General features: G+C 42.2%; 1 protein-coding gene across 1 annotated transcript in view; it reads left to right on the top strand.

The window, feature by feature from the left end:
* The first annotated feature begins 1,017 nt into the window (after nt 1–1,017).
* The window catches only part of neto1l (neuropilin (NRP) and tolloid (TLL)-like 1, like), a 96,573-nt gene continuing 72,347 nt past the window's right edge, over nt 1,018–25,243 (top strand). Inside the window, exons 1-4 of the mRNA XM_080417786.1 lie at nt 1,018–1,126; nt 2,013–2,069; nt 2,201–2,335; nt 3,735–3,983. Coding sequence (XP_080273912.1) covers nt 1,099–1,126; nt 2,013–2,069; nt 2,201–2,335; nt 3,735–3,983 — 469 coding nt within the window. The 5' untranslated portion in view covers nt 1,018–1,098. The remainder of the gene's footprint in view (nt 1,127–2,012; nt 2,070–2,200; nt 2,336–3,734; nt 3,984–25,243) is intronic.

Here is a 25,243-nt window from a genome sequence, read left to right on the forward strand (position 1 = left end):
CCTCAGAAAAACTATGCCTAAACCTAGCCTTATTCCTAAACGTAACCTCAGTAAAAAATATGCCTAAACCTAACCTTATTCCTGAACGTAACCTCAGTGAAACTATGCCTAAACCTAACCTTATTCCTGAACGTAACCTCAGTGAAACTATGCCTAAAACCTAACCTTATTCCTCATCTTAACCTCAGTAAAACTATGCCTAAACCTAACCTTATTCCTAAACGTAACCTCAGTAAAAACAAATACAGGAATACAAGAAGGGGGGGGGGGTCCGCAAAAAAAGAAAATGGGGGCGAGTGTGTTTTGGGGCGAGTCTTCCGGATACCACACTGGCCGCTGACTGTGTCGCCGCCAACTCGTGTTGAATGAACGAGCAGCGGTTGGAGGAGGAGGGCGATCATACATTAACTCCTGCTAGCTGCAGGGAGTCAGGGACTCTTCAGTTGACAGAAGAGGAGACGGAGGAAGGATGCTCTGGAAGCTGAGAAAATGCAGTAGAGGAACAATATGAGACCAGAACGAACCCCGCCACTTCATATTTTGACTTTCCTCTGACTCTTTTTTTTTTTTTTTTTTTTGCTACACTTCGCAAAATAGTCCAAGTTAACGCGTCAGAAAATGTATGTTGTGTGTTTTTTCATGCTATTGAAGGACCCCCCGAATTCCTGATAAACGGACTGAGGAATAAAGCGAGGCTGCCTTTTTAACCCCCAAATCTTTAAAAAAGAAGATTGCAAAGGTGGAGCGATTTATAGGAAAGGGCTGATGACGGGACTATTGATCCTTTCTGTGCATCAGAAGCACCAAAGGGTCTTGGAAACGTTCGGATGGAAATCGGGCGAGTGTTTAGACCTGTTTTTGGTTTTGTATGAAACTGGTGATTAGTTGTTGCGACATTTGTCAGGAATTCCACATTTCCCTTTCAGCAGTTTATTGAGAGGAGTGAATTTGCCTTGTCATTTCCCCCGAAATATTTAATGATAGCGGTTGGTTCCCCGTCTATTTTAGAATCTCCAATCTCAACCTTTTTCTTCTTGAAGTATTCCTTGATCTAAATGGAATTAGTTGAGTCTGAAGCCCTCTGTGAAAGGAACAGACATGGTACATGGGAACAGCTTCCTTCACGGTAAGTCCATCTGTATTAATCAATTGAAGCTTAATTGGCCAGGTCTTTGATTGATTTATTGATTTATTGATTGATTTATTGATTGATTGATTGATTGATTGATTGATTGATTGATTGAATACTTTATGAACAGTTTGGAAAAAAAGCACAGAAAGTACAGTTCTAGATACAAAAGGATGCTAAAAGGATTAACCCAAAGAAAGCACAATACCATGCAAAAAATCATATAAACGAGTTGTAATCAAAAAGAAGAATATGTACAGTAAACAGTGGGGGGGGGGGGCATTTCTGGTGATAAGCTTGGACTTCAACTGTTAGCTTACATAGAATAAGTGTTCTAATGAATAAAGTGTTCATCAATAAGTATTCTCCTCAGAAATATGTTGGAATTATTTATCCTCGACTTTACTCTGTCAGACTTACCTACTTCACCTGCAATCTTACAATCACTCAATTAGATAACAATGCATTGAAGAAGTTACAGTAGGCCTCCACTCTGCTGTATAAAGGAGTAGACTGTCAGAAACAGTGATAGCCTAAGTTTTTATTGTCAACCTCTTCCATTTCCAAGAAGTAGTGAATTGCATTGTGTGCCATTACATTGCAAGAGCTCTACTGATTTTGCCTTGTTATGGGGCCATACGTCTATGATAAACTGCGGTAGTAAGCCTACAGGAGCTGAAATGTGTCCTGGTGCTGACTCAAGCCCTTTCTCAGGTGAAATCAAGCCCGGTTCCTTCTAAAGCCGGAAAAGAGGCAAAGGAAGAAAACTGTGCACATCAGAGTATTCTACCAAAATGTGCAGTATTGATGTTTTGTGCTTGTGTGTGTGTGTGTGTGTGTGTGTGTGTGTGCGTGTGTGCGTGTGTGCGTGTTTTTCTTGCAGTTGTTGCAAGTCTTCTCATACTTGGGTTGTCTGGGGCAACAAAGAAGGATACAGCAGGTACTACTCCTTCACCATCACCACCACACATCTGTTCTCGTCTAATTCCCTGGTTGTCAGATGATGGTTGATGATTCATTCACCACATTGATTTCATGATTGTCGACTTATTTCATTCATTTATTTTCCAGTGAAAAACAATTCCGGAGTCAAGCCTGCAGGCCAATGTGGAACCTGGGTGAAAGAACCAGAAGGTGGACTCTTTACCTCTCCCAATTACCCCAACAAATACCCTCCAGAGACAGAATGTGTCTACATCCTTGAAGGTAAAGATTCTCTTAACACACGACCAGCTTATCCTTGTATTGATGCTTTGACTGTGCTGTGTAAAGCAGGGGTCTTCAAGGGGGCCGGGACCCCTACTTACACATTAACCACTTGAACCCTAGCATCCCTATTCTGGGGAGAACAGTTGCCAAAAATAGCCGATCTACAAGCTCACAATGTGTCGCGCTGCAACACGTTGTGAGATTGGCTATTTTAAGCAAAGAGGTTTGGTGTAGAGGGGGGAAAAGAGCTGATCAAGTACAGTGCTGAAGGTCAAATTTACTAGGTATTTATGGTTTTAAGTGGTTAAATGTCTGAAAATACACATTAACATGAATCCAACATTAATGTACACAACACTGATGACAGTGCTGTCATGAAATTTCAAATGGCTATGAAATCTATGAAAAAGTTCAATCTGCAACACAACATTTTATACAATATGGAGTAGTAGGGGGTCCCTGCTTCATCTCTCTCTCAGCTAAGCGGTTCTTGGCCTGAAAAACATTGAGGATGCCTAATATGTTTATTGACACACACCCCTGATTGTTTTTTGCTTCAATCTTGATTGATGTACTTATCACAGACCACACCCTTACCACACCTGCCAGGAAAATAGCAGATCTACAAGCTCACAATGCACTATTTTCCTGTACTCAAGTGATTATGATGTGGCCCCTTCCCTATATTTGACATGATTTCACATGCTTACCATTGCTGCCTGAGGTAGAGTTCTCGTACTCGAAATGCGTTGAGTAGTCTGTACGATTTTAAGCCAATTGTTTGTTTGTTTGCCTTAACAACAAGTTGTAAAAAATTGCTGCCTGAAGGCATTCAAACTATTCCTTTGCATTGTACAGTGGTCTCCCTCAATTGTTTTTGCATTGGATTTTTGCCTCCTTGGGAACCATAGGACTCTCCACTTTTTGTGTAACACATGTGCTGTGTAAAAAAAAAAGAGAGAGAAAGACATTTAGTTTTGTCTGATATTCTCCTGCAGCTGAAACACCCTTCAGGTTATTATGGGCAGGAAATCAGAGTATACTGATCAAGTGGGAGACTGTGCTGTAATAGCTTGAAATTAGACAGCGAGGGTCCATTTGAATCTGTTAATTCTTTGTGCCAGGAAATTATATTTGATTAATCAGTGGAGAAGATCAAGTTAACCTGTAATTAGTCAAACTAATACATGGCATATCAACTGTATGGAGACACTTATCACTGTTCTAGAAATGTTGGGCAGTCAGAGTCTGAAATTGGCTAAGAGATAAGGATGAAGGCCTTCATTGAATGGGTGTGCGACCGATAATGAGTTTGGGTGAGCGCTGATCAATGAATAGAGTGCGTGCTTAATATTTGACTCAATTGTTTTCCATCTCTTACTTTGTGTCTTTGCAGCCCCACCAAGGCAGTGTATTGATCTCCACTTTGAAGAGAACTATTCTATAGAGTCCTCTTGGGAATGTAAATTTGACAACATCGAGGTACGGGATGGCCCCTTTGGCTTCTCCCGAATGCTTGGCCGATACTGTGGTCAGCACAGCCCGCCTGACATCAGGAGCACCGGCCGATATCTTTGGATAAAATTTGTTACCGATGGGGAACTGGAGGCAGTGGGATTTTCAGCAAGTTACAACTTCACTGCAGGTAAATGTGGATTTCTTTCTTTTCTTTTTTTTTTATCATCGATATTCTCTTCCCGCCTTACATATGGCTGCACCAAGAAGACCAAATTACATTATCATTCATGGAATTCAATGGGCAGGCCTCATTGATTGTCTGTGCCCTAGTATACTATAGTATACTATAGTAGGGCCTACAGCCCTAGTATGTTTAGGGCATACATACAGCCCTAGTATGTTTGACCAAATATCTCGATATCGATATTGACTGGGTTCTTGATATATGATACTATAGTGTATGTATATATATATATATATATATATATATATATATATATATATATATATATATATATATATATATATATATATATATATATGATATACTGTATTGCACAGCCCTAATTGATACTGTATTTTATAATCAGAGTTCACCTGCTCAGGGCCTGGAGGAGGTGAGGGAACATGTTGGGCTAATCTGTATTGCCCAACACAATCTCAGTAATTATCAGTGCGTGCAAGACGTTGGCCCTTGTCATTTCCATAATAACCTTTTAGCTTGACATCTCATTACTGAGGCAACATCGAGGACTGACGACAAGGCATCAGGGCACGGCTGATGATTTAATATTCCTCCGCCTAACCTGTGGTTTGATAATTCTGTCAACTTTAGTCTAGTCTGAGGTTGAGGCTTGAAAGGCACAGTGCCAGGTTGAGGAGACATGCAAGGAATCCACTTTCAATCATATGAACCCCTAGATGTGCTGTCCTTTAGATACCGTATGTAAACAAAATGAATTTAAACACGTGAACCCTAGCGTCCCTATTCTGGGCATGTCATAACTAGGTGAACATTGGTCAAAAATTGCCAATCGACTATTTTCGGTGAACAGATTTGGCATAGATTTTGGATAAAAGGAGGGGTCCAAGTACAGACCCCTGGGGACCCCGGTCAACGAAGTATAGGGTTTAGATGGTTAAAGGACCATAAGTGTGATCTGGCATGTTTATCCCATTGATTATGACTCATGGTACAATTAATAACGACCATTTTCCAAAGCATAGTCTACCGTAGTTTGTTTGGCTTTCAAGAAAGGTTCTAGATTCCATTCATTTCAGTATGGTATGAAAATCAACTAGCCGAGACCTACAATTTACTTGAGATAGGTAATCCAACACACTAAATATTATTGCATGGTTATTTTTTGTTATGTTATCGGCGCGTTTAACATGAATTCTTTGTTAAGTCTAGCTGATAATCCCTGGAGAAATTATTGATTTACAAACTAAATTCAAACATACATGATTTACTGTGCAATGAGGTTTAGCCAACACTGACTCAATTATTTGTGTCATTTCAGAGAAGATTTTAACAGAAGTGAAATTGAATAATAAAGCCATTGATGGGAAAATGCTCTATCTATGTATGGCGGAAGCTACACCTGAATAGACAATGACAACGGTCTGGTCCTTTAAGGTTAAATAGCATGTCATTGTTGATTTATGACCTTATCATAAACTATAAGGCCTCCCACCAGTATGGTTTTAATGGACTGGTGTCATCCTTTCTGGAATAGAGTGATTGCCATACTGACTAACGACAATGAAGCTGTTGAGGTGAAGAGTGCACAGAGTGATTTATATCTATAGTAAAGCCCATGCCTATGTTTTTATAGAGAAGAAAAACATTGTCAAGCTCTAAATTAATTTTGATAAAAGGCGTGACATTTCAAACTAAATCAAAGCAGTTTTCCTATGAAGTCAAGTGCTATTGAAATATTGTTCATTTTTTTCCCTTATGGGAGTCTCATCGGAAATTTGCTGAGAGGAAAAAAAAAACCTGCCTTCCATCTTGATAAGAAATATTGGCATATCATTTACATAATTAACATAGATAAAACTCCTAATTTCGCTACAAGTTGCTCACATATGCAGCTGCACTGCTAAGCATACTGCCCAATTCACATAGCCGTCTGATGAATGAAAGGTGCAGGAGAGAAACGACTAACAAAGGCGGCAGGAATGAATCAGTGATGCAAGCGAGACACCAGCTCTTCTCTGTTTTCCCACCCATCTTGGGATTAGAGAGATAAAACCTTTTATGAGAACTGCCTTCCCTTCAGGTTTCTGCAAATACCCCTTCAGAGCTTCACGGGGCCATAATGACTAGTGCATGTAGTAGTATAGGCAGCTAGTGAATGAGAAGGCAGTTACAGTACAGGCATCTCGCATAGGCCTGAGTCATCACATATTCAGAGGCACTCCAAGGAGCCTCACAGAGCTGTAGCACATTCATTTGATTTGTATCTGACAGCTGTGTTGTCGACGGGAGTGCGATGTACAAGCACCGGAGTTGAGTTAAAACCGAAGAATATATAGCACTGCAACGTGGTTACACCATCGATGCTAAAAGATTCACGTATCTTATACAGTATGCCTTCTACTTGGACAAGGTTTGCATCGTAGAGCAGCTCTCACAGCAGTCTTTAAACCACTGTCCCACGTCAGGTTGTTGGAGGAGCTGTGTGGGGGTAGGAGTAAAATGTTTTTTCTTTTGACAAAATGAAGAGAAGAGCCATTGTATTCACTGAATTAATTTTAAAAGTTAAGGCAGCTGTAAAGATGGATGATGGTTGGATGGATGAGTGTATTTTGTCATTGAACACAACATTGAAGTGTGTAGGCTACAACATTTTCTTAATTACATCAATCCAATCATGCAAAAAAGAGCAATAGAATGCATAGATGTTGGTAGCAGCATAGGTACTAATATAAAGATACTCAATAATCAGACTTGTAATCAACTGGGATTCTGATAAGCAGCTGCAGTAGATTCCATCTGGTCAGCTGCATTCATGACTCACCTTAGTTTTGTGACTGATGGCCGAACCTGGCATTTGGGCCAGGAATTACTGTATACCCACATGTCTGCTACAGCCTCTCATCTCCCATGTGCCACAGCTCCCCAAACCATCAAGCCTACTGGGCTCTAGCCTCTAGACTACTGTACATTCTTCATAGTATCTGTATTCTCGAACAGGCTTAAGAATATGTGTATTATTGAGCACACCATTAGCGAGATTCTGTAAGGAAGGATGTCCTCAGGAAGCATTTCTTGAGCTGCCAGCGCTGTTCTGACATGCATTTCTATTGGTAAAGACGCGCTAGGAGCTGCTATCGCATTTCAGCGCTCTCTGCCTTAGGCGTGTGAGTGAGCGAGCGAATGTTCCCCCCAGGGATGTTAGGGTAAACATCCAAGAAGAAAAGATAGGGGAAAACTGGAATACAAAAAAACATATTAAATCTCTAACATAATAAGATATATCAAAATATATTAGATGAATCTTTTGAGATGAGATCTTTTTTATAGATAAAAAATAATAATCACATAACCTTATTTATTCACAGAGGAAGAGAAAATAGCAGTTAATCTGCGCTTTAATTTGATAACTATAGATTATTAACTATATTAGCATTATCAACAAGGAACCGCCAGGGCTACCAAAATGGTAGTCACACTTACTCTGGCTCCAGACCATAGGCGGCACTCACTGATAGTCAGGCTATGTCGCACTGGGATTTCCCGAAAGTGAGGGGAGGGAGCTGTCTGAGTACACGGCAGGTGGTGGTGGCAGGTCTTGCCCTTGTTAATAGCCTATGCGGCCACAGTTTTCTGTTTTGGTTCCTTTGTACCTGGATATCACTCCCCAGACCCACAGCAAATAAAAGCTGAGCATGTAATAATATAAAATATGCATCGCAATGCTGAGTATGTAATATTTTGAAATATGAAGTTCAATGTAATGTGTGTCTGAGTGTAGTAAAATGGGGTGTATGAGGGTGAATATTTTATGGATCAGTACATGCAGCAGTTAGTGCATGTATGAATTTGCATGTCTGTGTGCCTGGGAGCATCGTGTGTGTACAGTGTGTCTGCGCTCGTGTTAAGAGGAAAGCCACAGTCTTTAGATACATTGCTCTCCAGGTCAGTGTAGGGCGCCATGACCTTCAGAACCCCTGGACTGGGAGATTAAGTGGTTTTCCAACACAGCAAGCTGTCGTTGGGGCAAATAAAAGCTGTAAGTCAGCCCCCCCCCCCCCCCCAAAAAAGAAGAAATCTCCCCCCCTCTGCTTCGTTTCCCTTTGCCCCTCACTCTCTGATCATTGGCTGCTTGAAGAGCCAAGGCCAGCCAGTGAGGCAAGATGCTGGAGCTATTTGGAGTCTGTGTGATATGTTGATCTGAGAATTGCTGAATACTGTTCTTTGGATGAAATACTGTGATAAAGCGAATAAAGAACTTATGTGCCCTCCCTTAACTTTCAACTGCCTCTGGAGATGCCGCAATGGAAATCTGTGTGGTCTGGGGTTGAGTTTATTGATAGCATAATACTGTATAAGGCCTATGTGTGAGTAAGGAGAGATTTTCTGTTGGCTTTGTTTGTATACAGCCTAAATCTTGCTGAAGAGTAATGTTCTAAATTTGCGCTTTATGGTCAGGGTTTGATTTGTAAAACAGAAAACGGCCGGGAACGCGTCTGTGTCATTTTAGATTTCTTTGGGCTATTAAAAAATAGCAGATCTGCAAGCTCATAGCGCGGCACCGAGTGCTGCTCTACGAGCTTGTAGATCTGCTATTTTTATTACATTTTCTGACATTTTTTGAAAAAAATTGATGTTTCTATATCAGTGGTGCTCCAACTTTTCCATGTCAAGGACCCCCAAAATGATATGTAATTGGCCGCGGACCCCCATCTCAAAATATGTTGTTCCAGGGACCCCAGAAGCACAGATCAGAGTAAAAAAGTTGCTTTAAAATATATATTTTCAAAGATTTGAACACATTTTCACGATTTCTCAAAAATAGCAGATCTACAAGCTCATAGTGCCGCGCAATGAGCTTGTAGATCTGCTATTTTTGAATGGCCAAAGAAATCTTAAAATGGCACACAGATGCGTTCCCGGTCTTAAAGGGTTAAGCCCTATATGCTTTGTTGTATAACAAGTATTATTACATTTCGATATTATCAAATATGAATATCAAACAAGGAAATCCAGTCTGACCAGGAGCAGGGATAAAACAAAAATAATGACCAGAGGCATGTATTTCCCCCACATGCCCCCCAGCAAATTGAACCCTATTTAGTAATCAGATCCTGCTTAGAAGTATTGTACACTACTCACATACCGTACATTTAACATTTAACCGCTCGTACTATCAATGTGGGATGAAATGAATCAGCCCTCCAAAAATTACTCCTACAATATGAACATTTTGCCTTTAATAACCTGTTAAACTGTACCATACCCCATAGTAAAATGAACCGATGTCAAGTAGTGGTTGAATATCTCAGCAATCTAATGGAAACTGCTATGCAGTGTCAGCATTCACCCTGCATCCCATCATGCCATGCAGCCGTACATCCATTACCAGCAGTGGTACGGCTTTCCATACTGGCCGATGACTAATGCAACCATAATCTAGATGAGACTTTGATCGATCTAAGTTACTGACTGTATAGACCCCACCAAGGTCTAACTGGAGTGATTTTCAATTGAAATGAGTCTAATGGCATTTGAGATTATAGCTGGGCTTGGATATATGGCCCTATCATCCAGGACGAAAGTTCCATGAGATTGAACGCAGATGGGTTCAAACTGCAAAATTGAAAATTGAACCGAAGGGATCAACCCTCTGTCAGACCCACCACCGGGGCTGCAATGTATTCTAACAGTTTCACTCTTTCTCCAAAGAAATGAACCGCAGGCATTGACATTTAAATGATAAAAGAGTCTCTTTGTGTTCAGTTTGCGTTCCTTGATCTCCTAAAAAATTACATTTCCTTACACAAAGTCAGTGACATTCTCCAGCTTGGAAGAGTGAGCAGGATAATCACTTGTGATTATTTCCATTTAGGCTATTTCGAGACAGATTCAAACACAAACACACTCAACTGGAGTAATTTGACTGGCGCGAGAAAAAAAAAAAAAACAGGAATCATTTTACTAAGGGGTTTGGTTGGTGCTGTTTTTCTGCAGCTGCAGTTGTAGTGTTTCAGTTTGATGAGGACATATATTATCCAGGCATTCCAGTGACAATCAGTGTTTCAAATATGTTTAATTCCTCAATCAATGTATGTTACTTGCTGAATAACAGATTCTGCATTTAGTTTTTTGCAGTTTTTGTCAGTTAGTCAGTAAAAAGGCTGCGATAGAGGCGATGCAGGTATGGATCCAATTGGCTATGTACAAAAAAATTGCTCTTACTTAATACCTAACATGGCTAGCAAAGTTAGTGCAAAATGGCCGCCATCTGAATTTGGTAAATGTGGTCTCATTTGACGATTTTAATCCTCTAAAGGTAGCTCTCCACCGCACTGACGGCGGTGCGGTAAGCATTGGAAGGCGGAGGTGTTGTCGAATGGGCGGTGTGCACGCTGTCGTGTCAGGTCGTACTGTAAGTTGTAGGGAAGCGTCGAAAGCCGACCAAACTTGCTCGGTCGGCTACCGACAGCTACTGCCCGTCGGTAGCAGAAGGGTGGTGGAGAGGGGGGAGAGAGGGGGGTAAAGGCTCCGTAGAGAAGTAGACCTCTCGTCCAAGGAGCAAGCCTAGATAAGCCAGAGACATTGCCCGTCGCACATTTGAACTAGATGCCATATTCTCAACTCTCAATTCCTATACGATCAACTCAAGCCAAGCAGTACTACGACTAGCGCTCTGTGTTTTTGTTTCGCTCCAAGCTCTCTGAGGGCTGCAGGCTCCTGCCACCTCCTGGTGTGGAGAGTTATTTCATTTTATTTCCCCTGATGCATACGCACAATAATCGCCCGACCGCGCAATAGTTTGTGCGGTGTGATGACCAGAACTTTTGGACAACCTGAAAATCCGACGTCAGACCTGACTGCCAGTCTGTAAGTCTGTTTGGTGGAGAGCCACCTTAACTGGAGAATACCTGAGGCTCCTGGACTTTCATTTCACTTCTGATGCCATGAAAGGAGTCAGATTCACAGCAGATCACACGGATAGGTGGCCAAAACAGATGAATAAAAAGAACAAAAGAGTGAGAGCAGTAGAGAAAGACCCCTGCAGTGCGCTTCCTGGTCGTTTCCCATGATCTCTCATAAAGGGCACACCAGCTGTAATGAGCTTGCAGACGACTCCCCCATAAATCACACAAGACGCCAAAAATATTAAAAAAAGAAACAAAATAAATGCCCATTATTTTTCCTAATGTTTTGCTCTAATGCTTATTCTCATTATTTGCACCCTGCTGTGGCAGCCTCCTCCCCCTGAGTGTCTTCTCTCGGCTTGCACTCAACTCTTGTGCTTCAATCTTCCATATAATAGCTGTCGTGCATCTGCTGGTAAAAAACATTCAGGAGTGGCTTGTCCACGGTGGAGGTATGCTGTTTACTCCCAAATACACGCCAGCCCCCCCCCCCCCCCCCCCACACACACACACACACACACACACACACACACACACACAAACACCCGCACACAGAAATAAATAATAATACAATGCAGGTTTTGATTGCAGTCTAGACAGAGGATATTACCTGTGTATGGAACAGAAAAACACTCTTTACCTATTGAGTTCCTGGAAAAGTCTGTCCTGTGAAGCCTCTCATCACTTCTTGTGACACACCGATCTAGTTTGAAAGAAGCGCAGTGGGCTCGTGTCTGGTGTGTGAGAGAGAGTGACACATGTTCCTTGTTTGCGCTGGAAATGTTCTCACCCAGCCAGCCCCTGTGTTTTAGCTAGATGGGAAAGATTGAGCGAGTTTGTATCCCAGACACGCCTCTCGCATCAGAGTTTGGTCAACACACCACCCTATCCTCCCCTGTCTCTCTCTCATTGTACCTGTTTTTAACTCTCTCTCCTTCACTTTCTCTCTCTTTCACTTGCACTCTCTGCTTTGTCTCCTTCTCTTCCTCCTCCTCCCATCCCTTGTTTTTCTAGTTCTTTTGCCCCCCCCAACTCCCTGTTTAGGAGAGAAGAGCTGTGTGTTTGTGCAGCACAGAATGTTCAGCAGCTTATCAGACTGTGCGCCCTCACTGAGGGGATGTCCAATCAGGCCTTATCGCCCAGCGGAACTCAACTTACCATCCAGCAGGATGGTTATTTACCTCCATTGGCTGCTCCCATCCGCTGCCCCCTCCCCGAGCCAATTTACCCCGCAGATCAGTCAGTGGCGCCCAGCCTGCCTCCTGTGCACCCTGTGGCAGTTTGTTAGCCCGGCACGCTGTCCTACTACTGATGCTCTTGGGGGGGTCACAGAGTTGCTCTGATGTGGCTGGGAATCTGCAGTACTGTGTGTGTGAACCGTGCTCTGTGCAGGGGGGGTTACATGCATGGAGTGTGATTGTGTGTGGATTTGTAGTGGTTCTCCATACATGTGCTATGTACAGTACCTTAAGTGGAAACTGACTTAAACCTTTGTGAGAACTGACTGGAGGCTACGCTCCTGTTAAATTGACGACAGACTGATAAAGGACGAGCAGTTTTCTGTCCTATGTTCATTTCATGAATTAGGGCCAATGTGTCCTTTCCAGACTCTGGATGCACAATCTCCTGCAGATTCTGCTGAACTACACGTAGGTTATAAAGTTTTCTCCGCCCAAGGAGTTGCACTGGAAATTAGCTGCGTCGTTGTTAGTGCGTTTTGCTCCATTCCCTGCCTCTGTAGTCATAACGGCTCGCTTGGGGCTGTTTGTTTCATTAGCCCATTGCAGTGGTGGATTCTTGGCTGTCAGGCTGAGAGCCTGGCTCTCTCCATTATGCCGTATTAGACAGAAATGAGATTTACCTGCGCTGTTTACCTATGTCTGCAGACATCAAGGCTTTACCCCATAGATTGTGCCTGAGAGAATTATTCTCTTGAGAGCTCTGAAAAAGGTTGTCTCATTTTATGTAAGGTGATAGAGTTTTGCCCGCGCATTAATGTTGTTCTTGAACGCCGTTTTGTCTTCAGAGCTGGGACATCAGCTGTACAGAACAGATTGCTTTCAATGCTTGACCAGTTTTGCTTTTGTTTTCATCCATCGCAGGGATATTTCCATGGGGAGTCAATGCATTAACATGCTCTTATAGAACGTCTAATGAATGGCACGAAATGCGTGTGAATAACAATGTGCACAGCACAGTAGAGATTTAGTGCAAGCATAGATTTATATAGCTTTTAATGGACTATAGCCCTGGACTGTGCCTCCTCACCCTGTCTTCTGACAGAGAGCCTTTGTTTTGCTGCTGGGAGAATGATACCATCATTTTCCCACAACGACAAGAGAGCACAACGCCATGATGGGATTATTAAAGTGGGAATTGCATAATCCACACAGTGATTTCATAACAAGACAACAGTTAAATTCAAATATGTGCCCACAGCGAAATCCCTCAAAGCAAATGCGAGTGAAATGATTTGATGGCCCATTTCATGAAATTATGTTATAGAAAGGTTATGGTGTCCAGCATTCCCATTTCAACTATTACAGGGGATGTTACTGTAATGGATATCATGGGAAGCCTTGACATTGACAATATTGGTATTGTAATTCTGTAACAACTCATATTCATACTATTCACATATGATAGTGTTCCCCATAACTCTGAACTTACTGTATAAATACAGTAGAAACTGCATGCCTGATTTTGCATAGTAAATGGTCACATCATGTGTAAGCCTTGTTCAAACACATGCATAATCTATCTATCTAGTATCTTTCTATCTGTCTATCTTATCTGTCTGTCTACCGCTCTTAGTCGGTGGAGTGATTTGTCTGGTTGATTCCGATATTAATAAATAAATGAACACACACACACACACACACACACACACACACACACACACACACACACACACACACACACACTGTACATATATAGAAATGGATTTATTAATGTTCTTTAGGTGAAATCCTGCTCACAGATACATAATATGTTGTGTATCTGTGAGCAGGATTTCTCCTAAAGAACATTAATACATCGATATCTGTGTGTGTGTGTGTGTGTGTGTGTGTGTGTGTGTGTGTGTGTGTGTGTGTGTGTGTGTGCGTGTGCGTGTGCCTCAAAGATCAAAGGATCTTTGAGGCAAAGTCTGCCATCTTGGGGTACATTCGTCTCATTCTTGATAGAATGAATCCCAACTCACAGTCTCAAATGTATATTTCAAAGCCGAATTACACTGAACTTCAATTAGTTCCATTTAGAGTTTCTCCACATCTGAGCGTAAACAGTGGGCGAAAGAGCAACTGAAGACTTGGAAACTATTCTGAAACTCACTTTTCAGCCGTGATATTTTGTCCTTGTACTTATTCCCATGACTGCACAGAGGGGAAAATTAGATGGGTTCCTCTGGGATAGTTGCATCTCCCACAGACCTAATTTAATTTTGTAAGAGAACGAATGCTGCCTTGGTGTGTTCCATAACAAGTTTGTTGCAGCTGCATATTAAGCACATTTAAGTATCCGACAAAAATGCAACATCAGGAAGCCAGTCTGGGTCATCCAACTGATCAGGAATAGTCCTTTCTGCACGTAACAAAACAAAAAAAAGAAACAAAAGTTTTGAGCACAGTACCGGCGGCCATGTCCAATTTTACTTTCGGACAAAGCAGTCAAATTGCAGATGGTTGAGTCCCTTGGCTCTGATAGGATGCAGGGTGGTACAGTAGGTGCTTAGCGGGTGGTTAATTGCCGCCTGTTTTCTAAATAGCTACACACAACAAGCTGCTGGTGCAGCAGGCGGGGGGGAGAGAGAGAGAGAGAGAGAGAGAGAGATAGAGGTGAGAGCGGCTGCTGTACACTGATACATAATGAATGTTCAAATATCCCCCCCCCCCACCCACCCCCAAATTCATCCCTCGGATTGGACTCCTTCGGTCGGTAGTGTGACGGCCCTGATCAAAATGGGAGTATTACTGAGAATTGTCTTCAAATGCAAGAAAAAAATATTTAATGGGAAATTGAATACAACGTCTCGGTCTATTAGATCGTAAGGACTTTAAAGACCAGGTCCTTAAGATAACCTGAAGAAGGTCTGATGGATAGACCGAAACGTTGTTGTATTCCCTTTAAATATCTTTCTTGCATTTGAAGACGGTGTGTTTTTCTAATGTATTACTGAGAATAAAACACCTCTTTTTGTGGAGGCATGGAAACATCCAATCACTGACCAAAATGCATGTATACTGACGTTTTAGAGTAACCAGATAAACCCTATTTCCTGCCTCAACAGAGTTCTTCTCACTGACAGTATCCTGGTTTCTAGTAGTGTGTGCATGTAAATGTACTGATCACTGAGCTTACTGGGAACTAGGTTAATAGAATTGTGGTTGTAGCCGTGGCAGTGCAAGTTGCGACTCAATTGAAGTTGAAGGTGAAATTGGAGCTTCCAACCGTAGCGAGCTCACACTGCTGAAAGCTGGGAGTAGAAGAATTTGACCATCTGCAGTGTTGCTAACTTGCTATTGGGTGTATTGTGTGTGTGTGTGTGTGCACGTGAGAATAAACAACTTACCCAGTTAAATCTTATGCTTAGTTGACCGGTTTGCTTTGCCAAAAATAGCAGGTCTACAAGCGTTGCGACACGTGAGCTTGTAGATCTATTTTTTGACGAATGTTCATCTCAGAATATTCTAGGATACAAGAGGACCAGTAAATTATGCCATTGGAAATGGATATTGTGCCAGGCTGCTAACCTGTCACTGCACGTCCTCTCAAAAGAGAAGAAGGAATGGATGGGATCTCTTTTTGGTCATTTTTCTCATCTTGTTCCAAGCCCACATGGTCGGCTGTACCTGTACACCAGATTGCATAGAAAACCAGTGACTCTACAATGCTGGACTGGGGCAAAACACATGATCCCAGAGACCCTGCTCCAAGCATGGAATCATTAAAGAACCTTTAGAAACATTCAGTCAACAGTCATTATTGGACTAAATTTAGGGTAAAATGCGTTTGTAGAAATGTTGTGCTGGCTTATGGCACAAGATGTGTGTGTGTGCAGTCGCGTGTGTGTGTGTGTGTGTGTGTGTGTGTGTGTGTGTGTGTGTGTGTGCGTGTGCGTGTGCGTGTGCGTGTGGGGGTGTGTGTGTGTGTGTGTGTGTGTGTGTGTGTGTGTGTGTGTGTGTGTGTGTGTGCGTGTGCGTGTGTGTGCGTGCGTGTGTGTGTGTGTGTAGAGAGAGAGCATTGTTTGGTGTTTGGTGCTGTGTGTAAATTGCATACTTACATTTTATGCTTTATGGAGATATTTTCAGTCCAAAAGGAAATCATGAAAGTATGCGAATTTTAAGATGTGTTGAAAATTCCCTCCTGCTCAGTCCTAGGTGGGAGGAGCTCTGGACTGGGGATTTACCCAACACACCTGTGCTGATTGTAAATAGCACCACCTGCACCAATAGACCATATTCACACGGCGGCCATATTGGAATTTAACATTGAAAGTGCCGCCACCCGGGGTAGCTACTTTCATTGACTTCATAGAAACATGGCCGCCGTGTGAATATGGTCTATAGGGCATTTCACCAGAGAAAATCATAGAAAGTAAAGTAGCAGATTTTGAATGTTAGAGCATTGGCCTATATGTTTATTTCAACAGCAGCTTGGATTTGACTGGTTTTGAAGTGAATTTGTTCGGTTTCTTAACACATTCCATGCCAGACGTTAATAATGTACTCACCAGTGCCAACGTGTTATTGTTGTTTTTTTCACGTCGCCATAGATCTTGTTAAAATCCTTAAGATTGAGCTGTGCATTGTCTGTTTACATCGGCGATTTCTCACTGAATCTACCAGTGAAAACCACATGTCAAACGGAGCTCCATGGTTGTAGTTAGAGCGGATTACGTTAAACAGTGATATGCGAGGAGAAAAAACTACAGGAAGAGAATTGAGTTTCAGTTTCGTCATTAGAACGAGGGCCGACGTGATCGGCAAAACCGGATCCCAAATAATTCTGTTTCCGGTCTTCAAACCGGAACCGGAAATGGATCAACAAATTCCGAAAGTGCACCTGGGGGGGGATCTACGCGAACCGGCGGTTCGCGTAGATCTACACGATTGGCACGCTGCGGCTTTAAATAGGTTCGTGTAGATCTACGCGATTGGCATTCAATGTGTTAAAGGTCTAATATGAAGTTTGTTAAAGCTCTGATAAAGTCAGTGATCTTTTATACAGTGTCAGCTTGTGGTGAAAGTTGAGCAATTAACTAAAAATGCATTGAAAACCGATATTATGAACTAGTAAGTAACTGGCTTAATCTTGCTCATGTAGGTTAATCGAATAATTGAGAAGCAAGGTTTTTTCTCTTCTTCCACATTTCATAAATATATCAACAAATCAACAGAAAAAAGTTCTAATAGATTTGTTATCGACTAAATCAATTAGTCTGATGAACAACTTAAGCCCTGTATATATACTTTGTTGTACAATGGTGGCATGCACAAATAGCGATCTGAGCTTGTAGATCTGCTATATTTGTCTTAATAATCGTTCATTAATCGTAATCAATCAAGTTTGAAATAACCGGGATATTCATTCATATAGCACAGACCTACTGTAGGTGCCAAGACTGCTGTGTTTCAAATCGCATAGTGTTCACTTTAACTACTCAATAAGTCGCAAAATCAATCTAGTTGTGTAAGAAAAGAGTCAGCAAAACAAATGTGTCTGTGAACACACGAGAGAGACAGAAGATTGCTTGTCATCCTGTGATCATTGATGTGCAGGGGTGTGTTTCCATTCCCTTCCTGGCCCCGGTGACCGCACAGAACACGGAACCACAAAGTCAATTAAGACCGTCTACTCCTATCAGTGATCTGAATGCTCCCCGACAGATCGGGAGGCAAGAGGCCTGGACGCGGAAAAATCAGGAAGTTGATCATGTGTGTTCCTCTTCTCCGTCCCCCCCCCCCCCCCCCCCCCCCACCACCACCATCCACCACAATTTTCTATCAAACAAACAATAAACAGCCTGCTCAAAAGCATGGCCTTTGTGACATTTCATTTTCCGTTTGGCAAGCTCAATTAATCACAACACTCCTATACAACCTGATGCACTTTGCCGTGCCACTGCCAGACGGTGATGGCTCGCATTATTCCCTTACAGGCAGAATGCGAGAAACGGAGAGAAAGAAAGGGCAGAGTGAGAGAGGGTGGGGGGGGGGGGGGGGGCTAAGGGAGGGAGAGGGAGAGGGATTCTATGGAATACTGTAGTAGGCTATATTTGCCAACTAGGGATTATGATGTAAATATGACAGAAAATAATGCAATAGCTTCCTGGGGGGGGCGGGGGTTATAACGAAGAAAGACACAAAAAAACTGACAAATGAAAGAAATGAATCAGAGAGTGAAATAGAGAGTGAAATAGAGAGAGAGAGAGTGAGAGAGAGAGAGAGAGAGAGAGAGAGAGAGAGAGAGAGAGAGAGAGAGAGAGAGAGAGAGAGAGAGAGAGAGAGAGAGAGAGAGAAGAGAGAGAGAGAGAGAGAGAGAGAGAGAGAGAGAGAGAGAGAGAGAGAGAGAGGAGAGAGAGAGAGAGAGAGAGAGAGAGAGAGAGTATTGCATAGCTGTTGTTACAGTATATAGGTTATAGCGGTGCAGTGATGGAGATTGGTAATAGGCCCAATGTCCCCTCACAGCGCTGGTTCTGCCTGAATATTTATTGAGAGGAAACTGCTTTCCCTGCCACGGTTTGCCAAAAGATTGTTTTTTTTTACCTTTGTGGCCTCTATTGGGCCTCCACACACATAATGCACCATCTGTACATGACGCACACCACACAAGCAGGCACAAACCCGCACAATGGTGTTTGCATACACACTCTCTCAGACATTATTACAATACAAATTGAATCCAGTGTATTCACTTGTCAGGCATCATTTAATTCATTAATTTGTAAATTTCTGCAGTAATTCAGCACATGGACGATTATATAAAAATGATTGCCATCATCTACATAACATAGTGCTTTTATAGAGGTCTAATGTTGTACAACAGAGGTCCTGTCAATTGCTAATAATGCTGAATTCAATCTGTTGCATTGTGGGAAACAATGTCCTCCTGAGTGGCAACGGGGAGAATGAGTCCACATTGCCATGGTTACACAAGAGAGCTAATGGCGGAAACGGAGAGCTGTGTTATGGAATGACGTTAGGCTGTCTCCATGTTAACTAGGGACACTGGTTCTCAAACATCTTCATGTCAAGGTCCGAAAATAGCAGATCTACAAGCTCACAACGCGTCACATCGTGATGTGTTGTGAGCTTGTAGCTCGGCTCATTTTGAATAGCCAAAGTATAAAATAGGGTTAAGTGGTTAAACTGATTTTGATACTATTAATAAATTTAGCTGGGGACCCCCTGGAACCCCCTCAAGGACCCCTGGGGGTCCCCGGACCCTACATTGAGAACCACTGAACTAGGGCACATACAATGTTCTGTGTTTATCTAAAGCCTGTTTGGGTGTTTCAGTGCACAACCAAGTGTAAGTCAGGCGTAAGGGTTGAGTCAAGTTGAATTTTAGCTTGGCTGAGCTGAGTCTACCTCCCAATCTGTATGCTATGTGTAATCCCTACATCCCCCCCCCAGACACACACGGTATAGACCCTACTGAGCTGTGGAAGGTTACGCTTCTGCCTGTTTGCATTATGTGGTTTATTTTTTCTAACCATTTTACTGTTGGGTCTGGTTGACAAAACACGTAATGGGATATTTCTATTGGATTCACCAATGATTGGTTGATACGTGATTTGAATGGGAATGTTCTGTATGAGTGAAGGGGCCAGAGAACGGGCTGCCCCCTGAGCCTTGTTTTTTCCAAGTATATCTATAAACATACGGCAGTTAAACTCCATTTTTTAAACTTGATATTTATACAAACCACTTTTCTCGCTGTCCACACTCCAATCCAATCCAATCCAATCCACTTTATCCACTCGCCTCTGCATAGTTTGGAAATGCAAAAGCCAATGCATACATTTCTTTATGACACAAAATATCTAATTGTCTCCGCCAGGCCGAAGGTATGGTCGAAACTATGTTTTGCACCCTGTCCGTCCGTCCGTCCGTCCGGCCATCCGTCTGTGGACAGCTAATCTCTGGCAGTGTTGGCCCGATTGACGTGAAACTGTACACACACACTCCCTGGACGCCAGATCAAACCTCTGCCCCCAATCTTTCACATGGGCCTGTTATAGAGCCACCAGGAGGCCGACTTGTGCAAAACAAAATATATTTTTTTATAATTTTATATTACTCCTACAGATTTTGCCAAAACATCACGCAAACCGGTACACAGTATCTCTATAGTCATTAAACCAAATGAGTCTGTCGGATTTCTCACATTCCATCCTAATTGGCTAAGATTGGCTTCCAAAGTTTGCAGGAGTGCTCCATTTTGAACAAAATGCCTCAAATCATGAACACAGCGTGTGATTGCCGTGAAACTTTGCACGCACATTGCCACTAGGTCAAGGAAGACATTTGCGTTTTTACCTATAACTGGACCGATCGGCGTGAAAATGTGCATGCACACTCCTCCCTAGAGGTAGAGGCCAAGGAAAAACCTCTGCCCTGCATTTTTTACATCAGCCTTTTATAGCGCCACCAGGAGGCTGCATTTTGCGAAACTCATTTCTTGATATTGCTCCTACAGTTGTCCTAACATCAAGCAAGTCAGTACACATTATCTCTAAAGTCATTTGATCAAGACGGATCTTTCCGATGTACTAGAATTTCTGTAGTGTTCATGTGATGAGGCTGGCAGGATCTCTCGCTGTCTTTATCAGTCGGCTAAGCATTGTATTATTGCATATCATTATTGACAACTCATTTGAGTCTCATGTTAACTTCGTGGAAGAGTGCTGGGATTTAGCTGATTGAACTGGTCCTCTTCGACACACCTCTGCAGAATTTAAAAGGCCAGCATATCTCCATGTGGGAAAAAATGCCTACACTTTTATCTTTGGCCAGTATCATACACATCGTGTTTCCTTCCTTAAGCTGCTTATGCAAAGCATTTCTAAAGTCTTACTCATTTGTTTTAAGGCCTCACCAGACACAGCTATCTTAAATATTCAAGAGTAGTTCCTTGTACAACTGAAATCACCTTCTCCTCCCTTGATAGTAAGGATAAGATATTTTCTCTCTATCTCTCTCTCTCTTAAATTAGAAAAAGATAAGGCTTACTCTCAAGGGCTCATCAGAAAGATGTTTTAATGCCCAACAGCCAAGCCTTTTATTTTGTAATATTGTATTAGGCTGCCTATTAAGTTGACCTTCTGATTTAGATAGTGTCTTTCTATCACATGCACCTTCTTATATTATATGAACCTCAAAGACACAGATACAGAATACTGCACTACACTACACTATGCCTCCATAATAAAAACAAAGTGGCATGTATGATCTACATGGGTTGCATCTCTATTTGTGATACACACAACTGGAAAAAAAATATCAAACAAGACAATGGGGACAATAGTCAAATATTTACTTTTGCTTGTTTGACTTAAAGTAGGCCAAACATAATATACATGTATTATACTCATAACTCATAACATTGACGATAACAGCTTCCTGGTTGCATTTTTTTATATAAAGCCACACGCACACACACACACACACACACACACACACACACACACACACACACACACACACACACACACACACACACACACACACACACACACACACACACAAACGCACACACACGCACACTTACACGACTAATCACCTTGATCTCTTACTGAATGTAGACATCTCACACTGTACTATAAGCTTGTGAGGCCCTGTGTTGTGCCCGAGTGAGCAATAGGTAAGTGAGTGCTCGCACACTGAGCAGCCGATGGCCGTGCACGTCGACTCACACGCCCTTTGACTTTGCAAGCCGTGGTGGACAGAATAGTTTATATAGCCAATGATTTTTTCCGATTTTATAGGGAAAAAAAACGGTCTTCCCAGCCAGGGTGACAGATAGGGTGCACACCGTGCACGGTGTGTCTGAGGCGAAAGGGCCTGAAACAGAATCATCCCACAGTTACAGTATAAAGTATCACAGAGAGAGAGAAGCAGGGAGGTGTGTGCAGAATGGGGAATGGGTTTTAGAGAAAGAATCTCCATGTCTGTGTTTATGGCTCATAGAAGAGATGGGCTGTGATATGGGAGGATCATTGCATATCTGTTGTTATAGAGGTGCAGTGATGGAGATTGGCCCAATGTCCCCTCACTGTTCCGGTTCTGAAAATGTATTGAGATGAAACTGCTTTCTCTGCCGTGGTTTGCCAAAAGATTGTTTTTTTTTACCTTGTGGCCTCTATCGGGCCTCTATGCCCACACACACATAATGCACCATCTATACATTGATGCTTTACACACTACAGGCAGGCAGGTGTGCACACTAGAGATGCGCGGATCGCGGTTTTAGCCGCGGTTGCCGCAGTTAACCGCAGTTTGGGTGGATTTGGGTCAATCAAATATAATTATTAATTAATATTGGATAAACCGCGGGTGAAATAATGCGGGAATTAAATTAATGATATCAATCTATAGGCCTATAATAGCTTTTAAAAAGCACTACATTTCACTGTGTGTGCGTTTGTAGTATTTTAATATTACGTCATTTTACACCAGGCACAAAATAGCCGCTCACTACATGTTGCTTTGCAGCCAGCCAGTGTTGCCAGGTTGCGAGAGAAATAAGCAGCCAGGTCTATGAAAACAAGCCCAAAACAAGTGCCAAACAAGCCAGCAAAAAAGTCGCTTATAAAAAGCTTATAAAAAGCCAACATGGCAACAAAGTGGTTGAAAGCGAAAGTAACTTAATGAAGACGTGCACTTGTTGTTACCATGGTTGTGGATTGTATACAGTCACTGCATCGCGACAGTGGTGAGTGACATCGTTTATAAGAAAACTTACCTCAGGAAAATAACATTATTTGGTGCGGTTGGTGCGGATCTATAAATAGGATGATATAATTAACGCGGGTGGATGGCGGATAGATAATGAACTTGTTAACGCGGATTTGGGTGACAAAAAAACCCATCCGCGCATCTCTAGTGCACACACACGAGCAGGCACACACCCGCGCAATAGCGTATGCATACACACTCTCTCAGACAAATAGACTGATACAAATTGAATCCAGATGAGTTTATTCACTTAATCAGGCATCATTCTGACTCATATTGTACTGTCTACAGTAATTCAACGTGGATGAATATATTAAAGGGATAGTTCACCCACAAAATGACTTTTTTTCTATCGATTAGTCACCCCATGGAGACTTGAATTCATGGATATTTATTCGTTTTTTGTGGCATTGTCCCTAAGCCAATAATTTGATGACCGGCAGCGGTTCCGGTAGGACACACAAAGAGTCTCCTTTGTGTCTCCTACAGGAATTACCCCCCCCCCCCCCCTAGTTTCATACCTCCGCACTTGTGTACACCTCGCGCGGTCCAAGTGAACACAGCGGAGCCGCCGCTACCCCCGTTTCAGCCAATCACAAGCCGTGTATCACGTCTCACATCCTACAGAAACAATACTCGCCCCCAGGACGGGAGGGATTCTTGAAGCAAGCATTTCCAAGTGGCTAAATCTAGTACTAAAAGTTAGGGTCGGTTTGGGCCCAAAACATGAATGAGCGAAACAGGCCTCGACCAATGGGCTCGACTCACGCGCCCTTTGGCTTTGCAAGCCGTGGTGGACAGAATAGTTTATATAGCCAATGATTTGTTCATATTTTGTAGGGAAAACTGATCTTCACAGCCAGGGTGACAGATAGGGTGCACAGTCTGCACACCATGTGCACTACGTCTGAGGCGAAAGGGCCTGAAAGAGAATCACACAATTACAGTACATACAGTATCATAGAGAGAGAAGCAGGGAGGTGTGTGCAGAATGTGGAATGGGTTTAGAGAAAGAATTTCAACATGTTTATGGCTCATAGAAGAGATGAGCTGTGATAAGGATGGGGGGATCATTGATTTTTTTTTTACCCTGCTCTGCCTCAGAAGAGGCAAGGCTTTGTTAAGATTCTCAGATGGTGGTAAACTGAGCTCATTGAAAATGCTTGAGTGGGGGCTTTATAATGTTGCTTAAATATTTATTAGCTGACTGTACTTGCTGGAGAGTAGGGCTTTAACCCCTAGCAGTGGATAAAGCAGTGGTTTTCAAACTTTTTGTGCCCAAGGCACACCATTAAAAGGCAAGTCAAGATCTCAAGCCGTCTATTTTCACTATGAATACATGTGTGCCTTGAGATTTTGACTTTCCCACCGGTGTGCCTTGGGCAGAAAAAGTTTGAAAAGCACTGTACCAGACCATAGGGAATTATATGCACCCCCAAAATGCTAATAAATGGCTTAAATTACTTTACCTGCCTATGCCAATGCACAATGTGCAATTTCAGATGATTGGCCAACCCATTGAGGACGAAAATGTACTTGTTGGAGTTGTTTACTCAGTTTTATTGTAGGATAAAATACATAATTATAATGGATACAGGATACATCATTTTTAAAGGCTGTATTTTTCTTTCATTACTATAAGAAGTAGTTATACTGCATCACTGCGAAAAATAAATAAATAAAGGCCCTTGTTTTAAATAAATAAATGGCCCTTGTTTTTACTTTACTGTATTTAGAGGTATTGACATTGACATTTTACAGTTACTGTATGCTTTTTTCATATGCCATACACGACCCTGTATTGGTAAATACAGAATGGCCTATATGGCCATGTCTTGTCTTGGCATGGCATCATGGTTGTAATATCTGTTTTCATATTGTATCATTGTTAAAAATATTGTTGAGATGTCTTCCACAACGGACAATAACTAATGCCAATTGGCAAGTGTCTGGAGCAGGAAAACTTCTATTAAGTAACAGGTGAGGTGAGATATTTGAGCAGTGCATAATAGGCATAGGTAATAAAAATTTCCTTTATATGAAGCCCATTTGTTTCGACCAGTGAGGTTAAAGTGTAAATCCACTGTGGGTTTGGGGAGTGGGCTTCTAACTACATTTAGTTATAGCAGAGGAACTGCTAGGTTATCATTCCAATCCCATCTTCTTTAATAATTTGCTCATCTCTTTGATCGTGCAGTTTTTTATTTTATTTTTGCTTTAAGCTATCTGAGCTGAAAGTGGGCTGCAGCAGTGATTAGCCATTGAGCTGAATAGCAGCGTTTCATTCTAGTGGAGTGAGATCTTCATTTGATCTTTTTAGTACATTAGTTAGTACACACAGTAATGTCACTGCCCATCCCCCACGTACCACCAGACA

The sequence above is a fragment of the Gymnoscopelus braueri genome (assembly GCF_963280865.1).
Source record: "Gymnoscopelus braueri genome assembly, chromosome: 21".
NCBI lineage: Eukaryota > Metazoa > Chordata > Actinopteri > Myctophiformes > Myctophidae > Gymnoscopelus > Gymnoscopelus braueri.